The following is a 21,963-nucleotide window of genomic DNA, read 5'->3' on the forward strand; positions in this document are numbered from 1 at the left end:
CATCCGCAGTGACCAGGAGGTAGGGGACACTTCCAATACTCCTTTTACTATCAGACCAGCCACCCCAGAGCCCTGGCCCTCCCCAGCGACCCCCACCAGTCTCCCTCAAGCACAGCTCCTCTCACCAGCCTCCACTGCATCCCTGCTGAGCGGAGCCATGGAACAATCCCCTGGGCAGCCTGGCACAGTATCACCTGAGGCCCTGGCTCTACAGCATCAGCTAGGCCTCCACTCTCAGAGCCACTTCCCTGACATTTCCATGCTCATGAATAGATTTTCTGAGATGCTGGCTACTGGACTGGCTCATAATGCCGCGCAGATCACAGGATCTATCAAAGCTGACCTACAAAATTTAGGCTCCAGGATTGAGGCCATAGAGAATACTGTCGACCATGCCATGACAAGAACCAATCAAAATACTGCTTGTATCCAGACTCTTCAGGAACAATTGGACACTGCTTTATCCAAATTGGATGATTTGGAGAACAGGAGTCGCCGTCTAAATTTCAGAATACGGGGGATCCCTGAGTCTGTCAAAGATATCCCCGATACAGTTAAAACATTTATCAGAGACGTTCTCCCAGATATTCCGGACCACCGCTTGGAGCTTGACAGAGCACACAGAGCACTCCAATTGCCCCGTAAGGACGGTCTTCCCAGGGATGTCATTGTGAAAACCCACTACTATGGGGTTAAAGAGGAGCTCATGAGGAAGAGCCGGGACAAGGAAAACCTCTCCATCCAGGGTCACAAGATTCAACTTTTTGCAGACCTGTCTCCTATGACCATTCAGCGTCGCAGAGCCCTGAAACCGCTGTTGTCAATTCTCTCTGCAAAATCTTTGAAATATTGGTGGTCCTTTCCCTTCCGACTGAACTTTCTCTTACAGAACAAAACCTACGGCTTTTCGTCCCTTCAAGATGGGGAACGCCTGCTTCTTCAATTGGGACTCATTTCCAGAGATCCTTCCCCCTCCTCCTCTCACCCGACACGGGAATCCTCCAAGCGACCTCCGCCAATCAGTCCTTCATCATCTGTTTGGAACAAGCAACAACATAAACGCCACCGTGATGTCAAGCCTCCCTGATGTTCCTGATTGATCCAGATTGTTACTCCAACCATCCTTAGTGGATTTGTCACTCCCCGCTGGAATGAGTTGACCATTCAGCCCCTTCTCCCCCCCCCCCTTTTTTTTTTTTTTTTGCTCATCTCCCCCCCCTTTTTTTTTTTTTTTTTTTTTTTTTCTCTCTCTCGCTGGACATTGTCTGTCGGAATTTTTATCCTGTGCCTGATTTTCATTTGTGTATTACCTTACAGTTTGGGGGTACCGATTTATGTTTGTTACTCTTTTTTCATATTGACCGGTCCCAAGATATTGTGCCGTGATCGCATGTCTTGCCTTCACTTTTCCCTTTGACATACTATGGTGGCAGAGGCCTCCCCCTCCCCGTGTTCTTTTCCTTTCCCTGTTTCTCCCTTCCCCCTTCCTCTTCCCTCCCCCCCTTCCTTAGTCCCCCCCTTCCCTCCTCCCTCCCTTACCTTCTCCCTCCCTCCCCCTTGCTCCTCCCTCCCCTTTCCCCTTTATGCGCTTTTGCTCTGCCTCAGGTCGGGGTGACCACCATGTTTGTTCTTTTTTCTTATAATTGTCCGGGTGGGGGCTCCATGCCCGGAGAGGTTTTAGTGCACACACCCCAGTAGGAGCTTGGAAAATTTCTTTTTTTTTCCTGGCCCCTACAGGACAGCACCCTATCTGGTATAGGGTGCCTTTACGATTTTGGTTAGGGGGCATGGGACTTATCCCCTGCCTCCCTAACACCATGCTAGGCTCTGTCCTGGCATGTTTTTTGCCTTTCTCTCCCATCCTTACTATCCCTTTTCCTTCTTTTCTAATTCTCCTTCTCTTTTTCAGCATCACATGGTCTGATCCCATCGTTCAATTGAGCTCTCTGTTCTTGTCGCAGCCTTCTAGACTCCAGTCCGATTCCACCGACTACTGTTCCGCAGCTGTACACCGCGGCGCCCGAACCTCGCTTCTCCAATGACGGCAACCGTGAGTACCGATTTCTCTCTACAGGTGGCATCACACAATGTTCAGGGCCTCAATTCTCCAGTGAAAAGGCGAAAGGCATTCCAACATTACCATTCCCAGGGACTTGAGGTTCTCCTGCTTCAGGAAACCCATTTCCCGGAGTCTTATAGGCCTAAATACGTCCACCATAAATATCCAGTCTTTTTCCTGGCTAATGCACCCTCTAAACAGAAGGGAGTAGCAATTTTTTTTTCAAAAACTGTGGCCTTTTCACATACTCATACCATAGCGGACCCCCAGGGGAGGTACATTTTGGTGAAGGGTTACATTGGCGGTGTTTTATACACCTTTGTTTCCTTCTATGCTCCTAACAAGGGTCAGGCGGCTTTTTTTTCTAGGGTGCTCCCTCTTCTCTCCACCCATTTCGAAGGTAGACTCATTTTGGGAGGTGACTCCAATTTAGCTTTCGACCAAGCTCTAGATAAATCTAAACGAGGACCTCAACGCTTGCGCAGACCCCCTAAGCAAAGTCTTCGAGTAGCCAAGCTTCTCCATTCCTTGGGTTTAGTGGACATCTGGCGAGAACTTAACCCCTCCGCTCAGGACTACACCCACTTCTCAGCTCCTCACAATACACTCGCCAGAATTGATCATATTTTTGTCCCTACCATGGACATCCCCTCAGCACTTTCTTCGGTAATTAGAGACATACCCTGGTCTGACCATTCTTTAGTGTTCCTTAAACTCAAGAGCACACCCTTGCGTACTGGCCAGTCCCCATGGCGACTGAACGAATCTCTTCTCCACGAACCGGTGTGGAAATCCACTATAGGAAAAATGATCCTAGAATATTTCGCCCTTAACGACTCACAAGACATAACTCCCTCCTCCCTTTGGGGAGCCCACAAGGCTGTCATCAGGGGCCATCTCATTCAAGTGGGGGCTAAACTCAAGCGCGAACGACAGTTCGAAATTATTGAGCTGGAACGGGAATTTAAAAGGCTGAGTGGGGAGCATAAACGTAACCCGACCTTGACTTCTCTGGGCAAACTCGATGCGGTTAAGCTTTCCCTTAATTTGGCTCTAACCACCAAGGCAGCTAAGAGTTTACAGTGGCAAAATGCACGCCTGCTGGCCACGCAGGATAAAATAGGACCTAGGCTTGCTTCTAAATTGACTCCGAAATATAGGATTATTTCTATGCCCAAAATTAAGGCTAGGTCCGGGGAACTCACGAGGAATCCTGCCTCGATTATGGCTACTTTCCAATCCTTTTATTCTACCCTGTATGCTGACCCTAAGCCTTCCCAGGAACATGATATCGAGTCCTTTCTGGGACGGGTCCCTCTTCCACAACTTAGCAAGAAAGCACGCTCCCTGCTAGAAGAACCTTTTTCCGAGCAGGAAATTCTAATCGCCATTAAAGCTCTACGCACCAATTCCGCCCCGGGTCCCGATGGCTTCTCTAACATATATTATAAGACATATGCTGATACACTTGCCCCTTACATGGCAAGATTCTTTAACTCCCTCAGAGGCACGGAACCTCTGGACCAATCCATGAATGCAGCTTTTATATCGGTCATCCCAAAACCGGGTAAGGATCACACAGACGTTAGTAATTACAGACCCATTTCCCTTATTAATAATGATCTCAAGCTCCTAACGAAAATTTTAGCTACTCGCCTCTCCAGCTTCATTCATTCTTATATTCACAAGGACCAGGTAGGCTTCATCCCAGGCCGACAAGGGACCGACCAAATTAGAAGAGTGATTGATGCGGCTACTCTCTTGCGTTCGGGCTGGGATGGAGCCCCTCCCCAAGAGGGCTTCCTACTATCCTTAGACCTACACAAGGCCTTTGACTCGCTCTCTTGGCCGTTTCTCTTCTCCACATTGGAGAGATGGGGTTTTGGCCCCTCCTTTTTGGCCATTCTCCGGGCCTTGTACTCCCACCCCTCAGCACGAGTCAGGATGCAAGGCCTTTATTCTGATTCCTTTTCCATCCACAGGGGTACACGGCAGGGGTGCCCTCTTTCACCCCTTATTTTTGCTATTGCCTTGGAATCCCTAGCTATTGCCATCCGTCACCATCCTGATATACGTGGCATACACTGCGGCAATACAGTGCATAAATGCGCTTTGTTCGCCGACGACCTTATGCTGTTTGTCACGTCCCCCCTGATCTCGCTCCCCAACATCATATCACTCCTCCATAGCTTTGGGGCGGTCTCGGGACTGAGGGTGAATATGAGCAAATCCCTGGCTCTGAACGTCAACCTTCCACAATCCCTGGTCACTCGCCTAAAAGAACATTTTCCTTTTTCCTGGCATTCCGACTCAATACCCTACCTGGGGGTACATATCACTGCCTCGATTTCTGATCTGCATTCAGCCAATTTTCCACCACTTATTAATAAACTGAAAAAGGACCTAGAGGACTGGTCAAAATTTAACATTTCTTGGCTGGGAAGAATCAACGCAGTCAAGATGACCCTGCTCCCGCGTCTCTTATATCTATTTCGCGCTCTCCCCATTCCGCTAGTGAAGTCACAAGTTACTTCCCTTCAATCACACATATTTAAATTTATTTGGGGCAGGAAGGGTCATAGGATCAACAAATCTACGCTTTTTAGGTCTCGTAAAAATGGGGGTCTCGGGGTACCGGACATTTGGAAGTATTACTTAGCGGCCCAACTGGCACAATTTTCTGTTATATATGTTAAAGGAGAAAAACCTGATTGGTATTACATGGAAAGACAGGCCATCCCTCTCCATACTGTGGACTTCTTACTTTGGAGCCCTCCTGCCTCCCGCCCCCCAATCCTGGCTCCTACTCTTTCACATTCATTTGCTCTTTGTGACCTTATTCATAAGTCCATAAAGATTTCCTCCCCCTGGGGTCCTCTCAAACATATTTTTCATAACCCTGACTTCCCTCCTGGAACTAACATTGAGGCTTTCAAATGGTGGACGGATAAAGGCCTTTATAGAATTGGACACTTTTTTGATGCCAGAGGTCCTCTTTCCTACTCACATTGTTTAGCTAATCTGAAGATGCCGCCTGCGGAGCGATTTCGCTTCTCTCAGATCTCACACTTTTTGCGCATGCTCCAGAGGGGATCTTCGGGCCCCCTCACAGTAACCCCCTACGAACAATGGTGCTCCAAAATTCAAGACATCAAGGGAGGGATTTCCCTCATTTATGCCTCTTTAATTTCTCCCGAAAATAAAACCTCCTACATGCTGAAATGGGAACAAGACCTGAATGTAGACTGGGACCTGGATGCTTGGCATACCTGTGTCGGAAGAGCCTTTCGTGGGATCCACATGGTGGGCCTCATGGAGGCTAATGTTAAAATTTTGCTGCGATGGTACATGGTCCCTTCTCGCTTGGCGACAATTTTCCCTAGCTCGTCCCCGGTCTGCTTCAGAGGCTGTGATCTTATGGGGAGCCTGTTACACGTTTTTTGGGAATGCCCAAAAATCCGTTCTTTTTGGAATCGGATGTTCCACACAATACGACGCGTTACGGGGGTTTCCCTTGAGCAATCACCTTTATATGCCCTCCTAGGTCACCATCCTCCCAGGGTCCCCAAGCACACTCGGACTCTCATTTCTTATATATTCCTAGGAGCTAGAATCACAATAGCTAAGCATTGGAAACAGTCTAAGGTCCCCTTCCTGGTTGCGAAGCGTAAAATTTCATGGATGATGACACAAGAAAAGATGTACAGTATCTTGAATGATTCTAGGGCTATATTTGAGTCAGTCTGGGAACCCTGGGCGACATTTGTGAATGTAACACTCTAAGATGGGCTCGGTCGGAAGGACGCCTTTTTCCTTGGGGTTTCCCCCTTTTCTTTCCGTTTTGATACTCATCTATGGGTTGGGTGGGGTCGGACCGTGGGATTGTTCTCCTCAACTCTTTCTTTACTCTCTCCCTTTCATCCCCTTCTTTTCTCCTTCCCCCTCTGATATCTCTCTTTCTACTCTTCTTCTTCCCACCACTTGTTCTATCCTATTCCACGTTTAAGTCTGTTTATGAGGCATATGTGGTACCTCGTACCATAATTACACTAGTAGTTATTGACTAATACATGTTTTTTATTGGGGTTTGGCGGATGTTGCCTTTCCTCCCTTTAGGTTTTCAGAGACAAAGGCGGTTTTCTCTCAGCTGTCTTTAGCCACTTCTCTTTGGGGCACAGTATGAGCCCATTAGGGGTGCCCCGGGGCGATCGGCTCTCTATCTATCTTGGAATTCAGCCATAATGAGAATGTTTTTTATTGATCAGCAGTTTTTCCAGCACTTGCTGGCCTTGTTTTCTTGCCATGTCTATTAGTTCTTGTACTGTTCTGCACAACAGTTCATATGTAAGCAAGTTATTACTATGCCTCGTTTGTTATTGATCTTCTGTTATCTTTTTGAAAATTTAAATAAAAATTATTGAATATAAAGAAATACTCACCTTAGAACAAGCCCCCGCCTTGCCGTCCGCTTACCTGTATGACAGGCGACATGTTCAGTCGCCCGTCTTCCGGGATCGCGCCATCCGGCCATCTGATTGGCCGGAGCCGCGGTGACGTCACTCCCGCGCACGCGTGCGGGAGCCGACGGTCACGGCACGGGGCTCTGAAGGAACGGCACCACTGGCCGTTCCTTCAGAGCGCATGTGCCAGTGACGTCACTGGCTGCATATAAGGTAAATAGCTCCTAAACGGTACATGTTTAGGAGATATTTACAGTACCTATAGGCAAGCCTTATCAAAGGCTTACCTATAGGTAAAAGCTGCAGAGGAGGGTTTACTTCCTCTTTAATTAAAAAAAAAAACTGAATAAAAAGAAAGAAAAAAAAAACTGGAGCACAAGGAATCTTGTGCATCTGTGCATTGTAGCCAATTAGCTTCTAACTTAAGCTTGTTTAAATAGGATTTGATAATAAAACCTGGAAGCTAGTTGGCTATTATGCACAGCTGCACCAGATTTTGCACTCTCCAGTTTTAGTAAATCCCCCTCATAGTGTGGCCAGTTTTTATTAGGAAAGCAGGGGGAATGGCAAGAAAACCAGGAATTTCACACAAGGGAAGCAATACAAAGGGAACAAGATAATTTTTCATACAAGTGCATGGTACAGCAGGAACATGTCAGGCATTTGAAATGTTGGGTAAAATATACTTTAATCCCTTTCCTCAAGGCAAATGACATCACTGGCTAATGGCGACACTCAGTGATTTTTTTGCGGGACTGCGACATTGCGGTGGACAAATCAGACACCTAATTAACACATTTGACACTTTTTATGGGGACCAGTGACATTATTACAGTGATCAGTGTTTAAAATATGCACTGTTACTGTACTAATGACAGATAAGGGGTTAACATCAGGGGCAATCAAAGGGTTAAATGTGTGCCTAGAGGGTGCTTGCTAACTGTGGGAGGGTTGCTTTGACTGGAGAAAACAGAGATCCATGTTCCTGCTTAGCAGGAACACAAATCTCTATCTTCTCCCCTGTCAGAATGGTGATCTCTCTTGTTTACATAGGCAGACCGCCGTTCTGCCTCTCTCGGGAATGATCGCGGGTGGCCGGTGGACATTGGGCCTGCCAGACCCGCTGATTCGCTCACCCCTCTATCCAGTCAGCGCATGATCACGCCTCCGGCGGTGACCGCGTGCCACCTAGTGGCTATTGCACGAAGTGATGTACAGGTACATGATTTTTGCGCAATAGAGCTACTTTGCCGCAGTAAATGTACAATAGGCAGTCAGCAAGTGATTAAATCTATCCATCCCTCCTTTAAGCCTACAAGCTTCCCCCTGTCCGTACAGCCGGTTCTCTGAAGCTGCTTCTCCTGTTATCTGTGGCAGGTAATCTGATGTTGTCATTTACAATGCAGTCCTGCATTGTAGGAGAGGACATCGAGTGCCTGTTCAGGATTTTAGCTTTAAGCAAACACAGGACACAAATGTCAAGTTGATGACTACGTAAACATTACATTATCTTTTTCTGAGTTTTTTCAATTATATTTATTTATTTATTTTTTTAAATTTGCCTCCTATAGGATTGTAAAAGTTATTTTCCAAATAGTAGCCAAGCAGTGTAACAAAGTATTGAATGCAATTGTATCCTCTCAAGGTCGCACTTTCAAACACAAAGGCGCTGCACTTTCTTAATATGCAAATTCGGCACATGTATACTATAGACTGGAAGAAAATTGTTTTTTCAGCTACAAACAAATGCATCTTTTCTACACTTGCCAACTCTCTTTTTGCTTATTATCTGTATCATATTGCTTGAATTATTAAACACTCACTGTAATAAGAAAATCTATATTTTTCAAAAGTTCTGACAACAGTGGGTAATTGCAGTTATCTTAAAAAAATCTCACAAGGATCTGTCTGTGGCAGAGTACTATATACATTTATTATACATAAAAAAGAAAGTACATTTAGTCCAAACCTAATAATGTTAGGTAAAAATCTGTATTTGAATACTGTTTTGTATCATAATGCAAAACATTATAAGAGACCTGTACTTTAAGAAATCTGGCGACTGATATTACTCACTTGCTACTGAAAACTCTGGTTAGTTACTTCTAAAAACTCTATGTAGCTCCAATACTTTAAGGAACAAGTATAGAAATTAGCCATCATAATGAAGTCACAATTCCTGCATTCTGTTTCAGGTCTGTGGCTTAGAGGGTACTGGATTAATTGAATCAGCTTGACAGTCAGGGAAACAGGATTTTCAGACAGATCAACAGATGCATGCCTTCATGCTTCCTTGGTACAGATTTTCTTTAACCACTTCAATACCGGGCACTTTTTCCCCCTTCCTGCCCAGGCCAATTGTCAGCATTTAGCGCTGTTGCAATTTGAATGACAATTGCGCAGTCATGCAACTGTCTTTTTTTTTCACACAAATGGGGCTTTTTTTTGGTGGTATTTAATCATCACTGGGTTTTTATTTTTTTGCTAAATAAACAAAAAAAAAGCCCCAAAAAAATTTAAAATTTTGGATTTTTTTGGAAAATGAAGAAATACAAAATAAAATTCACATTTTTTTTAACATATTGTTACTAGTGCAGTACAGTGTTATCATATAATAGGTGTGGCGGTGATCAGGGACATTGACTGGTGATAGTATGTAAAAAATAATAATAATATTTTTTATTCCATTTTTTTTTTATTTAATTTTTTTTTTTTTTTACAATTTTTTTTTTAACCATAGTAACACTGTACTACGCTGTGGAAGTGATCAATAATGTTTGTTTTTACATATTATGATTGCTTATACAAGTGAATTTCATTGCTATAGGCAACCATTTTTAGTGAATGAAACTTATTTATTCAGTGTCTTTTGTTGTGATTAGCTTTGATTGGTCAAAGATAATAGCATGGTACAGATGGGCTGTGATTATCCCTGGCTGTACCATGTGAACTCTTTGGCCAATCACAGCTAGAAACACAATTGTATACAATAATTGGCATTAAAGGAAGCCATCCATTGTTTACCACTGTCATGTGATCTGCTGTGATTGGTCACAGTGATCAAATGATACTGGCAGTGGGCCGGTACAGTAATCAGTCATCGGTTATGGCCGCGGTGGACACAGCCAATGGCAGATCGCGTTTCTGCGCTGCTGTGCATGAGGCGCATTCTAGGATGACATCTAATGACACCGTTCCATAATAACAGTGCTCCTGTCTGGCTGCCATTTTACTATAGGCCAAGCAATAAGGTGTTATAGAAAAAAAAGCTAGCCATACCTGAATTTGAATTTTCATTCTTATGAAATAATTATAAATAGCTTCAATTCTTGTCTAGGTTAAACCTTAAAGTGGTTGTAAGTTCACTTCTATTATATTCTTTTATCTTCTCTGTTTTAGGAACATATTAAATACAGTGTGTGTGTGTGTTTTTTTTAATTATGAAGCTAAATACCTTCTTTGCCCAGCTCTGCTATGTAGTTACATGTCCTCTCTCTGCTCTTTTTCTCAATCTAAGGAGTACAGTGGTAGGGGCTGAGATTCCCCTCTGATGTATGCAAGATAGCAGAGGGAGGACATGTGACCACACAGCAGAAGTGGGCAAAGAAGATATCTAGCTTCATAATTTAAAAGAAAAAACACACTGTACTTAACATGTTCCTTAAACAAAGAGGATAAAGTATATAATAGATGTTAAATTACAACCACTTTACCAAAGGGGAGGAGCAGCTGCAGCAGACTACTCAGTCAAGTTGGGAGGGAAGAAACAGGAAGAAGATCAGCTCACACAGACTATAGAAATGTCAGGGAAAGAGGGAGGGGAGATGCAGAGACATTGAATACACACCAGGATTCTGGAGCCACGTAATCTGACCATGCTATCAGGGATCCCCAGCCATAATTGTTGTGGTCAGTACACACAGGGGAACACAGGAACAGGCAGAATCAACCAGATATTGTACAACATAGAAAGGGACAACTGACACGGCAAAAGTACCGTGCTATGTCTCATTCTTTAAAGGACAGGAGCATGTTTTTTTTTTTGTTTTTGATTTTTAGGGTTACAACCACTTTAAAATGTGTTAGTTAAGGGCAAGGGACACCAAATGTTTGACCCCACAAACTCTCTCACAGATTCTAAATGTACATAATAGTATTAAAGAGAACATCAGGAATTTGAAAATCACAGTGCTGGGGTATATAGACCTGTAATGCACACTCAGAAGCTAGGATTTTATGTGTCAGATTATTGACCAAGTAGTAACTGCCAGTCTTTTGGGGGCTGCAGCCATATTTAAGCACCACTGGGTTAGCACAAGGAGTGTGGCTAGTTTAAAAATTCATTTTTTAATTCATTGGTTTCTGTGTTATCCGTATGATCAAACTGAACAGATGATTTTTCTTTAACCCTATGGTATGGTACCCAATAAAAAGAATACACTTTTAATGGTAAACTAAAGAAATGAGGCAAAAGAAGTGTGCTTAATCTGAATAAAACAAGGACACGGTGATTCTGACCGCTATGATTCATTGCAATGGAATTTCAAGCTGGATCATGTTTGTTGTGTGGTATTTTGATGTTTGCATTATCAAGCTTCTATAGGAAGATGATGTGTTAAAGTAGAGCATGCTTGCATGGCATGAGGGTTTTACTATATACATCGTAGCATAGAATATAGATTTTCTTCTCGAGTGCTGTATTGTGATCCTTAATACACAAGCTTCCTTTCTTCCTGGTAAAGCCTAACACTGGGAATGCAGGCTGTGATGCTGCAGGCTTCACTTGACAGAAATCTGCCAGAGCACATTTTAGTTCAAGTTACATGAATTGACTGCACCGCATGGTCACTCACAGCCTTTCACATTCAATTTTCATCTGTTCACTGAACAAGAGTTCCAAAGGCCTGAAACTTTACTTTTTTATGTTGGGGGAAAAAGATTTGTGAAGACCATAATCACAGCTGCAACATCTGATGTTTTAAGATTTTCTAAACTAGGGAAAAAAATATACATACAATGCCACGTGAATTAAAGGGGAATGCTATGGCTGCAGATTCTAGGCAGCAATAAAGTACATTATTGTGGCAAAGAAAAGACCATCCTTTTCTGTTCTCATACATCATTATTCAAACACATATGTAAGAGGTCCATTTGTTGACTTGTTTTTAAATGGCACAGGCACTGGCACTGCCATCCTCATACTTTGCTTAGTGAGCAAATGATCCAAAAAAAGCAAGCACACAGTGACGTTCCAGGTCATATGATTACTAAGAGAAGTTACAAAGATGAGGAGTACAGCATCAAAGAGTACATTCATGATACCTTGTTGGCAAATGCAGCGCCTAGATTTTTATCCTACCTTAATATTACAATCATTTGAATTTCCAGTACCGTTTCTAATGTTGTTTTCCGAATTATATATTTTTTTCTGCTACATGGCTGGATATGAAAAGCCATCCAGTATTCAGTTGCTTGTTAAGATAAATGTACCAGTCATTTAGAATGTAACCCCTTCACACCTAAGGGTAAAGCAAATCTAAATGCCTAATCCCAATTTTGTGACTTTGACATGTGTTAGTAAAACAGTACATCACATCACACCTACTTTGTGCATCCATGTGAATTATACCTTGTTTTTTTCAGGACATGTTGGGCTTTCATTTAAATGGTTATGGATATCTCCTGTTTTTCTTTTATTATCAAATGAAAACTGGCCCAAAATAATAAAAAAAAAATTTTTAAATTTAGCTGTATCGTTCTTGGTACTGCCATAACCTACCACCAAAGAACAGTTTAAAATAAATTCTCCTGCTCCTGATGATCGCAGTGATACCACATATGTGTATGTTAGGTGTTGTATGTACCCATAGTACAGCCCAAAAACAATAGTACACATTTTGCTTTTTTTAATTCCACCTAAAACATACAGACACTGACACTGATACCAATTTAACCACTTTAGGACCGGAGGATTTTCCTGCTTTACGTCCAGGCCACTTTTTGAGATTCGGCACTGTGCAACTTTAACTGACAATTGCGCGGTCATGCAACGCCGTACCCAAACGAAATTGACGTCCTTTTTTTCCTACAAACAGAGCTTTCTTTTGGTGGTATTTGATCACCTCTGCGCTTTTCTTTTTTTGCGATGACAGTTAAAAAATATCCAATATATTCAATTTTTGTCATATATTTAGGCCAAAATGTATTTAGCTACATGTCTGTGACAAAAAAATTCTCAATGAGCGTATTTTTAACCGCTTGAAGACCGGAAGATTTTATCCCATTCCTGACCAGGCCATATTTTGTGATTCGGCCCTGCATTATTTTAACGGACAATTGCGCGGCCGCGCGATGCTGTACCCAAATTAAATGTATGTCCTTTTTTTCCCCATAAATAGAGCTTTCTTTTGGTGGTATTTGATCACCTGTGCGATTTTTACTTTTCGCGCTATAAACAAAAAAAGAGCGACAAGTTTGAAAAAATAATAATATTTTTCAAATTTTTTATATGAAATTCTCCCCCCCAAAAAAATGTAAAAATCAAAATTTTTTAACATTTTAGCCCATTTTGTTTTCTGCTACATATGTTTGGTAAAAAAAATAGCAATAAGCATATTTTGATTGGTTTGCGCAAAACTTATCGCAGCTACTAACTATGGGAAATTTATGTCATTTTTATTGGTTTTTTTTTTAATTAGTAATGGCGGCGATCTGCGATTTTTTTTGCGGGACTGCAACATTGCGGTGGACAGATCGGACCCCTAATTGACACCAGTGACATTACTACAGTAATCAGTGCTATAAATATGCACTGTTACTGTAAAAATGACACTGGCAGGGAAGGGGTTAACTTTTATTGGTGATCAAGGGGTTAATTTATGCCTGGTGCTTACTGACGTATATGGGGGGAGGGGACTGTGTGAGACAGGTACAGATCACAGGTTCAGCTATGCTGAATGCTGTAATCTGTCCCTGCCTGTCACTTAGGAGATCCGCCCTCTTTGTTTACACAAGCGGGCGGATTTCCTCGCTCGATCCCCGACGATCGGCGAAGAGCGGCGGTGATCACTGCCTCTCCTCCCCTGGCCTGACTCCCGCTGTGTCTGAATACAGTGGGAGTGAACCTCCGGCGGCGCGTGCGGCGCCCAGAAGGGGAGGAGTCCAGCGATGTAGACCTACGTCGCTGGACGATAATGAACCACTTTGCCGCAGTGCGCTCCATGTGAGTCGGCAAGTGGTTAAAAAAAAATTCTGCTCCCCCCCCCCAAAAAAAAACTACTGACCCTGACCTTTAAACCTGACCCTGACCTTTAAACCTGACCTTGACCTTTAAACCTGACATTGACCCAAACACTAACCCTGGCACTGACCTAGATCAAATCTTGATCTAGGGTTTTTTAAAAATTTTTATTATTGTTATTATTATTTAATTTTTCTTTTTTTTTTACACACACACTTTTTTTTCCTATGCAAGGACGGAGAGATGTATCTCTCTCCTCCGTTCACAGAAAAATAAAACATGGGGGTGGGCTTCACAGTGCCTGATCACTGTGATAGCCAATCAGAGGCTATCACAGCGATCAGGTGACTCGGAATCGGGAGTTTCGGGTCCCAATCGTTAGTATGGGTCCCGGGCTCTCAGTGAGACCCTGGTCTCTGTGCTGGGAGGTATGCATATTTGTGTGATGTTGGGGTGAAGGGGTTAAAGAAATCATTTCCTGAGACAGTCATAAAAGCTGCCATTGCTGACTTCTAATTTTTGTATGCCGACACAAGCTTTATTCCAACTTTCCTCATCTGAACACTTATCCCAGCTCAGAGATTAAGCATGTATTGGGGCTAGAAGGTCAGTATAACATCCAGACAACTAGCATTTTCACAAGGAGTTCAGTAATGGCAGCTTCTTTATTTGTTTTAGGAAAGTTTTACTTTAAATCTCATATGCACTTCTGTAAAATAATGGGGGAAATGCCTTGTTTTTTTCTATGTACATTTATGGTTTAACTTGCTTGAAATGAAAATTCTAACTTTTATTTATTATAAATTCTAGGTAACCCCAAATAGACCCTCTGCTGAACAATCTAATCAAACTTTCCTCATCTGCATACTTCATATTTTAGGCATGATAATCAATCATATTCATTTTTTTTTTATTTGAAATGACTGATAATCTAACAACAGTAACAAACAGCACTCTGCTACAAATGTATGAACATTTTTAAACATAGAACTATGGATATAAATAATTGTTTAAAAAATGATGTAAGGAAATGTGTGTTTTAGATTTGGTAAAACCTTATGGACCAAACTTAACCAACATTGACATTTTAGTTTTGTATGACTGCTGGCAAGCTGACTTGGCCTCATGCTAACTTCTTATATTTGACTTTGTAACAACAACCACAAACAAGGAAATCCCTCATTGGAGTCACAGAGAGATTTAAGAATCCATTGAGGGAGTATATTTTTGGGTGCAATTGTCAGTTGTAAATTATGATTGTCTCAACCTTTTCAGTCCATGCAAAACATTCATTTAACATGTCCTGTTTTCCAAATTTGCTTATAGCTCGAAAATTGATCTTAAAGTATGCCTGTACTGAAAAAACACATATTAAACTTTATATTACCTTTATATTAGAATATTAGTCCTAGGGACAATGACTAGTAACTTAATCATATCTCTATTGTACCCAGTTTCTGACTGCTAAGCATGTTCTCACTTAGTTCCAAAATGCTGTGTCAGCATTTAATGGGTTGCCAAGACACACTTTGCAGTGTAGGATGTGGTCACTACTAAAAACCCAGAAGCTACTTGTTAAGATTCAGGAGCTCCTAATCAGAATTACCTTGAAGTTAGCGTTATGGATTTGCAGGCAACAGATGGCCTTACTTTCCTAGGACATGGTTGGTTTATTATGTTATTAGTTCTTACTTGAATTATTTTATCTTGGTTAAGTACTATTTATGCAAGGTTATGGTTACAAGGCTGACTAATGCACTTCATATTATTGGTTGCAGCGTCCACTATTATTTTGCAGTTACAGACCTTCCACATCAAAATGGGTATTACAATGGGGTTGTTAACCTTCTATATAACTTTATTGTTCTGTTTATTACAGGCTATTTTTGTAATTCATAGATGATGCACAATTTTTGTTTTATACAGGACCTTGAAGATCTACAGCTGTAATAACCCACTAACACTTTAGTAAAGCTGTGTGTGCAGACATTTTTCTTATTTTGTAGCTCCTGCAAGAGTTGTAATGTTCAACATAAATCTGCACCTTATGATGACCAATTTTGTTCAATGTTTCTGTTATATCCATGTGTATAACTGTGCTTGGTGTCTTAAGTGTTGTTGTTTTGTAAGCATGTTAGTTAGACAATTGATATTACTTCTAGCGCTGGTCCAGAGTTCATTTTATTTACTTTTCATAAGCTCTTTTTACTGATGTCCAGTTCTATGGAGCCAGGTATAGAAACATTCTGTGTGCGTTCACTGTTCATAAATTATTTGTTTCTTCCATGTAATAGGTTTGAGAGGACAGAAAGGTGAAAGAGGTGAATTTGGAATTGGTCTTCCAGGGAGCACAGGCCCCACAGGACCTACAGGTAATCACTTTAAATTGTTTTTTTTTTTCTTCACAACTTTGCTGCAGTGACTACACCAGGATCTCTATTATATTACTGTTGTACTTGAGGTTTAAACTAGCCTTTTTTTTAACCAGAGTGCCTTCTGAGTTCTTCAGAGGTGCCTAAAAGTTGCTAATAAATTGTATATAAGTCAGAGGGTGGCACAAGACTTCCCTATTGTTACTCAATGCCAAAGGTTTTCATTGTGCAACTTTACAACCTTCAGACACCATGTGGGCCAGACATAGGCACCTTAACAACCAATGATATCATTGGTTGATGAGGGAGATGTTGGGCACCTGCACAGCATCTCTGTTTGCACTTTCCCTACCCCTCTCCATCAGCATTGTGATGACTTTAGATGAGGAAGGCAGAAGAGAAACCCTGCAATTCTAGCCATTACCAGTCTGCAAAAGTGTATTGGCTTTAAAGGAATAAATCTACGTTAATGTGTCCTACATGCGTGAATGCAACTGGGTTATGTAACTCTATTAGTTACATTTTTTTTTCACATTTTAGAATGAGATGCCTACAGAGTGTGAATCTTTTTAAAGGGTGAATTGACTGAAAAAGGTTGAGAAACACTAGTTTAAACACTATGACAGATATAAATACTGTGTATATTCCTATCATATAAACACTATTTTTTCAGTGTTCATAGCATGTACTCGTACTTATGTTCAAGCTATTCAGACTTTTAAAGAATACTACTGTGAAAGATGTACCATATAGCTAAGTATACAGGTGGTATTAGTATATGAATGACCTTCCCTTATTCAGTAAATCATTTTTCCACTTCCTGTAAAGCAATGGCAACATACATAGAAATTATTGTATAAGATAGTTTCCAAACAAACTAATAATTCAGCCCACATCAGCAATGCCCAAGTGTATGCTTCCTTCGAGACCACACACCGCTCCAGGTGAAAATGCCTTAAAAAATCCTCACAGTAGCAGCACAGGTGCAGGGTGCAGGCTCAATGTGCAAGCCATATAGAACAAAAAGTATGTCTGGACAGCCGCACTCCAATGCAAATATTTATTGAAAAGAGGATAAAAAAATACCACAGCACACAGAGATACGGATCAAAGACAGCTGGCGCGTTTCACACTACTAACAGTGCTTAATCATAGCTATATAGCTATGATTAAGCACTGTTAGTGTGAAACGCGCCAGCTGTCTTTGATCTGTACCCCTGTATGCGGTGGTATTTTTATCCTCTTTTCAATAAATATTTGCATTGGAGTGCAGCTGCTCAGATATACTTTTTGTTCTGTATGCTTCCTTCCTTATTAACTGGCACATAACATCATTAATGGGTACATTTTAAAACATGAGGGGAGGAGAATCACCATGGGGAAAAGGCTAAAAACCTGGTCAGCATTTGATTCCTGTCTTTGTGCCTTTTGCAGATTATCCCTCCTTCTTTCTAGTAAATCCATTGCCCCTGTGACAGTAGATAAGGACATCTCTTTTACAGAGCCCAAGATAGCAGGAAAAACAAACCCCTCCCCATCAAAAACTGAAAAAGCTTTGGCTGGGCTTCTATTTAAAGTGTTTTTAAACAATCACAACCCATTCCATTTAAAATAGAAATGAAAAGTAAAACATGTTTGTATAGATATGAAAAAAAAAACATATACCTACCTTTTTTTTCTTCCGTTTTTTTAATAAGTGAATGGCTGTGCAGCAGGGGGTTGTCAGGACAAGTCTGATCATTGGAGGAGAGCAGGATGTGTTCCCAGCATAGCTAAAGAACTGACCACATTGCTTAGCAATGTGGTCAGTTTATAAAAGGAAAGCAAGGGGAATAGAAGGAAAACCAGAGGAAGCAATACAAAGAGAACAGGATACTTTCTCATACAAGTACATGGTACAGCAGGCACATATGAGGAATATGAAATGTTAGGATAACAAACGCTTTAAGTATGAAAACTCTAGGAGATATCCACCCAAGTGGTTTCCATAGAGATGTAATGTGCAGGCATTTACACACATTAAGCACACTTTCAGCTTTTTTTTCTTCTGCTGTATATGTGAGAAGGTTCCTTTTATTTAGGCCACAGAAAAAAATTCTGACACATATTTAGCAACTAGATTTTAGGTTGAAGTGCTCTGCCAGGTGCTTTAAAATGAGAGGCTTATAGCAATAGGGTATTTAAACTAGGTTTATATAGGCATATATCCCACCACTGGCTAGATTGGTCTCTCACCTCAGCCACAGACCCATAAAGGGTCAAAGATCGCATATATCAGCTGTAGCAGCCTGGGGATTATCCTCACCTAGCTCTCAGACAGCCCAACATAGATCACTCAGGTGGGGATGGATGAACTCCAATCAAACTCAGAAATTGGTGTATATATAAAACAAAGGGGACATATATAGTGCTCTCCGTCTGAATACCAATGTCTTTATTAGATATAGTAAAAGGTACTCACATTTAGCGGCACTCAGCGGTGCACGCAATGCAGACAGATACACATGCAGCTGGGACAAAGGGAAAGTACAACGTCAGGTATGCAGGCTCCGCCCCTATACGCGTTACGTCAGAGCTAACCAATAGCCTTCAACTTCTTCAATAGGGCCCCTTCAGTAGTTTTCAGTGCGTTTCCTCCCTATCACATCTGAGCAGCACATCTGGGCATATAAACAGTGGTAAATGATAGCCCACTCCCTCTTTCCTCCTCCATGCCCAGTAACCAGCTAAACACAATGGGGGCAGTATATTAGGTTAATGGAGGCTTTACCTCCTTCTTATTCTAAGACACTTTACCTCCTTCTTATTCTAAGACACAGGCTGGAGGGGCGTGACACAGCCTGTGACTGGCAGAAATCTGCCCACACCATGTTATTGCTAACAAATAATAACGATTTAATTTCAAATATACACTATATTGTCAAAAGTATTGGGAAGCCTGCCTGTTCATGCATGTGAACTTTATTGGCATCCTAGTCTTAGTCTGTAGGGTTCAATATTGAGTTTGCAGCTATAAGAGCTTTAACTCTTCTGGAAAGGCTGTCCACAAGGTATAGGGGTGTGTTTATGGGAATGTTTGTACTGGCTCAAATCATTTGGTGGAGGGGGGATTATTGTGTGGGGTTGTTTTTCAGGGGTTGGGCTTGGCCCCCTAGTTCCAGTGAAGGGAACTCTTAAGGCGTTAGCATAGGAAGACATTGTTGGCAATTTCATGCTTCCAACTTTGTGGAAACAGTTTGGGGATGGCCCCTTCCTTTTCCAACAAGCCAGGGTCCATAAAGACATGAACGAGTGAGTTTTTGGTGGAGGAACTTGACTGGCCTACACAGAGTCCTGACCGAAACCTGATAGAACACCTTTGGGATGAATTAGAGAGGACACTGGGAGGCAGGCCTTCTTGTCCAACATCAGGGCCAGACCTCGCAAATGCGCTTCTAGAGGAATGGTCAAACATTCTCATAGACACATTCCTAAACCTTGAGGACAGCCTTCCCAGAAGAGTTAAAACTGTTACAGCTCCAAAGGGTGGGCCAACTCATTATTGAACCCAGCGGACTAAGACTGGGATGCCATTAAAATTCATTTACTCGTAAAGGCAGGTGTCCCAATACTTTTGACAATATTGTTTATATTTGTAAGACAATTAAAAACTGTTTATTTATATTAATTATTTATTTTTATTTGTATTCCAAAAGCTGTTTTTATATTTTCAACATGTAACTATCAGCAGAGGACTAGACGCTCCTCCTGCTTTTGTTTTCCTGCAGACAGGCTTGGGAAAGATCTGGGTCATGTGACAGCTGTATAGAGATTAGGAAAAAGGTACTTAGATGTTTTTTTTAAATAATTTCAGTGAAATCATCCCCATACAGAAATACTATAGAAGGAACAATGTTAACGAAACAGTGTGTGTTGAGTATCATGTTATTGCATAAAGGAATGGTATCATAGAATTCAAATCTCAACTCCAAACCAAAATTCAATATACATGTAAAAGGATTAGAAAAGGTCAATGGAGATGCTATATATAATTAAATCACTTTATAACAAGCAACTGATTATATCAAAAGTTCAACTGAGGATCCCCTCCCCTCCAAAAATTACATCCTACTGAACATAAAATACAAATGACAACACTGTCTGACAATCACATTTCCATCTCTCCTATCACAACCAACAGAGCTATTGGTACCATAAAAGTGAATTAAAAGTGCTAGGAGGTGTGCAAGCTGGACACAATCAGACTTCCTTATTTGTGCTCCAGGGACTAAAATGCTAAGCAGCATGTGTTGAGGTGATAATAAAGTGCTCTGTTATGAATTGAAGCATTAAAGTGGTCTAATTTCACTAAACCTACTGTTGTAGTTGATGGGGTGTCAAAATAGGTAATACTAGAAAAAGTACCTTCGTCCTGAAATCAATTGAATCGAGAGAAAGAGGAGGAGGAGGGAGGCATAAGGACTTTCTGGGTACAGTAAAGCTATACGTACATATTGTTAAAAAATCATATAAATGTATTAGTTCACAACAAATTTAAAAAGTTCATAAATGAAGACACAAACAAAGCGTCTAAAAACAGCACATAAAAATGAAAGAATACTCATGATACCACAAAGGACACAATGCCTAGTGTGTAGATTTCTTGCCCAACATGTTTCGCGGTATCTTGTCCGCTTCTTCAGGGGTCTTATGTTAACAGAGAGTTCCTAAACATCTAAAAAGAGAGCTTGTATTCAGATCTATTAAAGAAATGGATAAATTAGCAAAAAATACAAATAATGTCATAACATATATCAAAAAACCACTGGCCAGGAGAGGCCAGAGGTATGGCATAGCATGGCATATCATCATTTATACATACATAGCTTGATGGTGACACTTAACCCCGCGAGAGATAATCCCCGATGGCCAGGATGGTACCTATGCCACCCAGAGATTATCAAGAAGTAGCAAGGGCAAAAAACAAGAAGTAAATCTCTCAGTACCCTATACAAAATGATTAACTTAATGCATTCATTTAATGGTTAACTTAATGGAAATACAGCTCAACAAAAATCACAATTCTTATTTAAGAAATGGATTATCATTTTATTTACTTAATACAAACCTCAAAAATTCTGGGGGTGAACAGATGGCCCTTTTATATTTCAATAATTTTTATTAAATTTTCATATAAAAAGAAAAACAAACATTACAGTAGATTGTAATCAGCAATGACATTACCAATAACACTGGTATTCCTTGTTGTGGCCAATCACATAAGGCAGGTATCCTCTATCATAACATGAAATTTAGAGGCCCATCTTAGAGTACGGTCTTGGTTGTCCTTCCAGGTAGCTATGGCTTGCAGCACACCACAGGAACCGCAGGACACCAGAGCAAGGCTGCTGCCCCCCCTGCTCCCGGATACCTCAACTAGAATCCTCCTGTGCCCAAGAGCGGGCACACCACCCCATGCCCCAGCCTCGCCATGCCCCCTCCCCCCCACATGTTACTCTAGACCTCCAGTAGGACTACCGATATAAGTAAACAAATGTAACTGTATGAACATACACAGTAAATTACAGTTGTTGCCCAGGACATCTGAAGCATAGACGTACCTAGGAATACCCTTGTGCATAGAAGGAAAACTTATAATAAAGAAAAAGTAAGGAGAACGAAAAAGAGAGAGAGTAGAGGGACAAAAGGGATTGGGGAAAGGGGAGTTTAGTCAAACTGCTGCATGTCAGTCATCGAGCGATCGGGAAACTATACATTAATACCAATATAATGTGTAACAGGATGGTACTGTATTATAAACAGGGATTATGAAGAGTCTACGCTGCCCATCTG

At 41.4% G+C, this 21,963-nt stretch overlaps 1 protein-coding gene across 1 annotated transcript in view; it reads left to right on the forward strand.

Annotated features, from left to right (window-relative positions):
- COL19A1 (collagen type XIX alpha 1 chain) overlaps positions 1-21,963 on the forward strand; it is a 1,241,599-nt gene that overhangs the window by 1,214,129 nt on the left and 5,507 nt on the right. The window contains exon 51 of the mRNA XM_082249430.1: positions 16,054-16,131. Within this exon, the coding sequence (XP_082105556.1) occupies positions 16,054-16,131 (78 nt within the window). The remainder of the gene's footprint in view (positions 1-16,053; positions 16,132-21,963) is intronic.

Source organism: Pelophylax lessonae (assembly GCF_965119305.1).
Source record: "Pelophylax lessonae genome assembly, chromosome: 3".
NCBI lineage: Eukaryota > Metazoa > Chordata > Amphibia > Anura > Ranidae > Pelophylax > Pelophylax lessonae.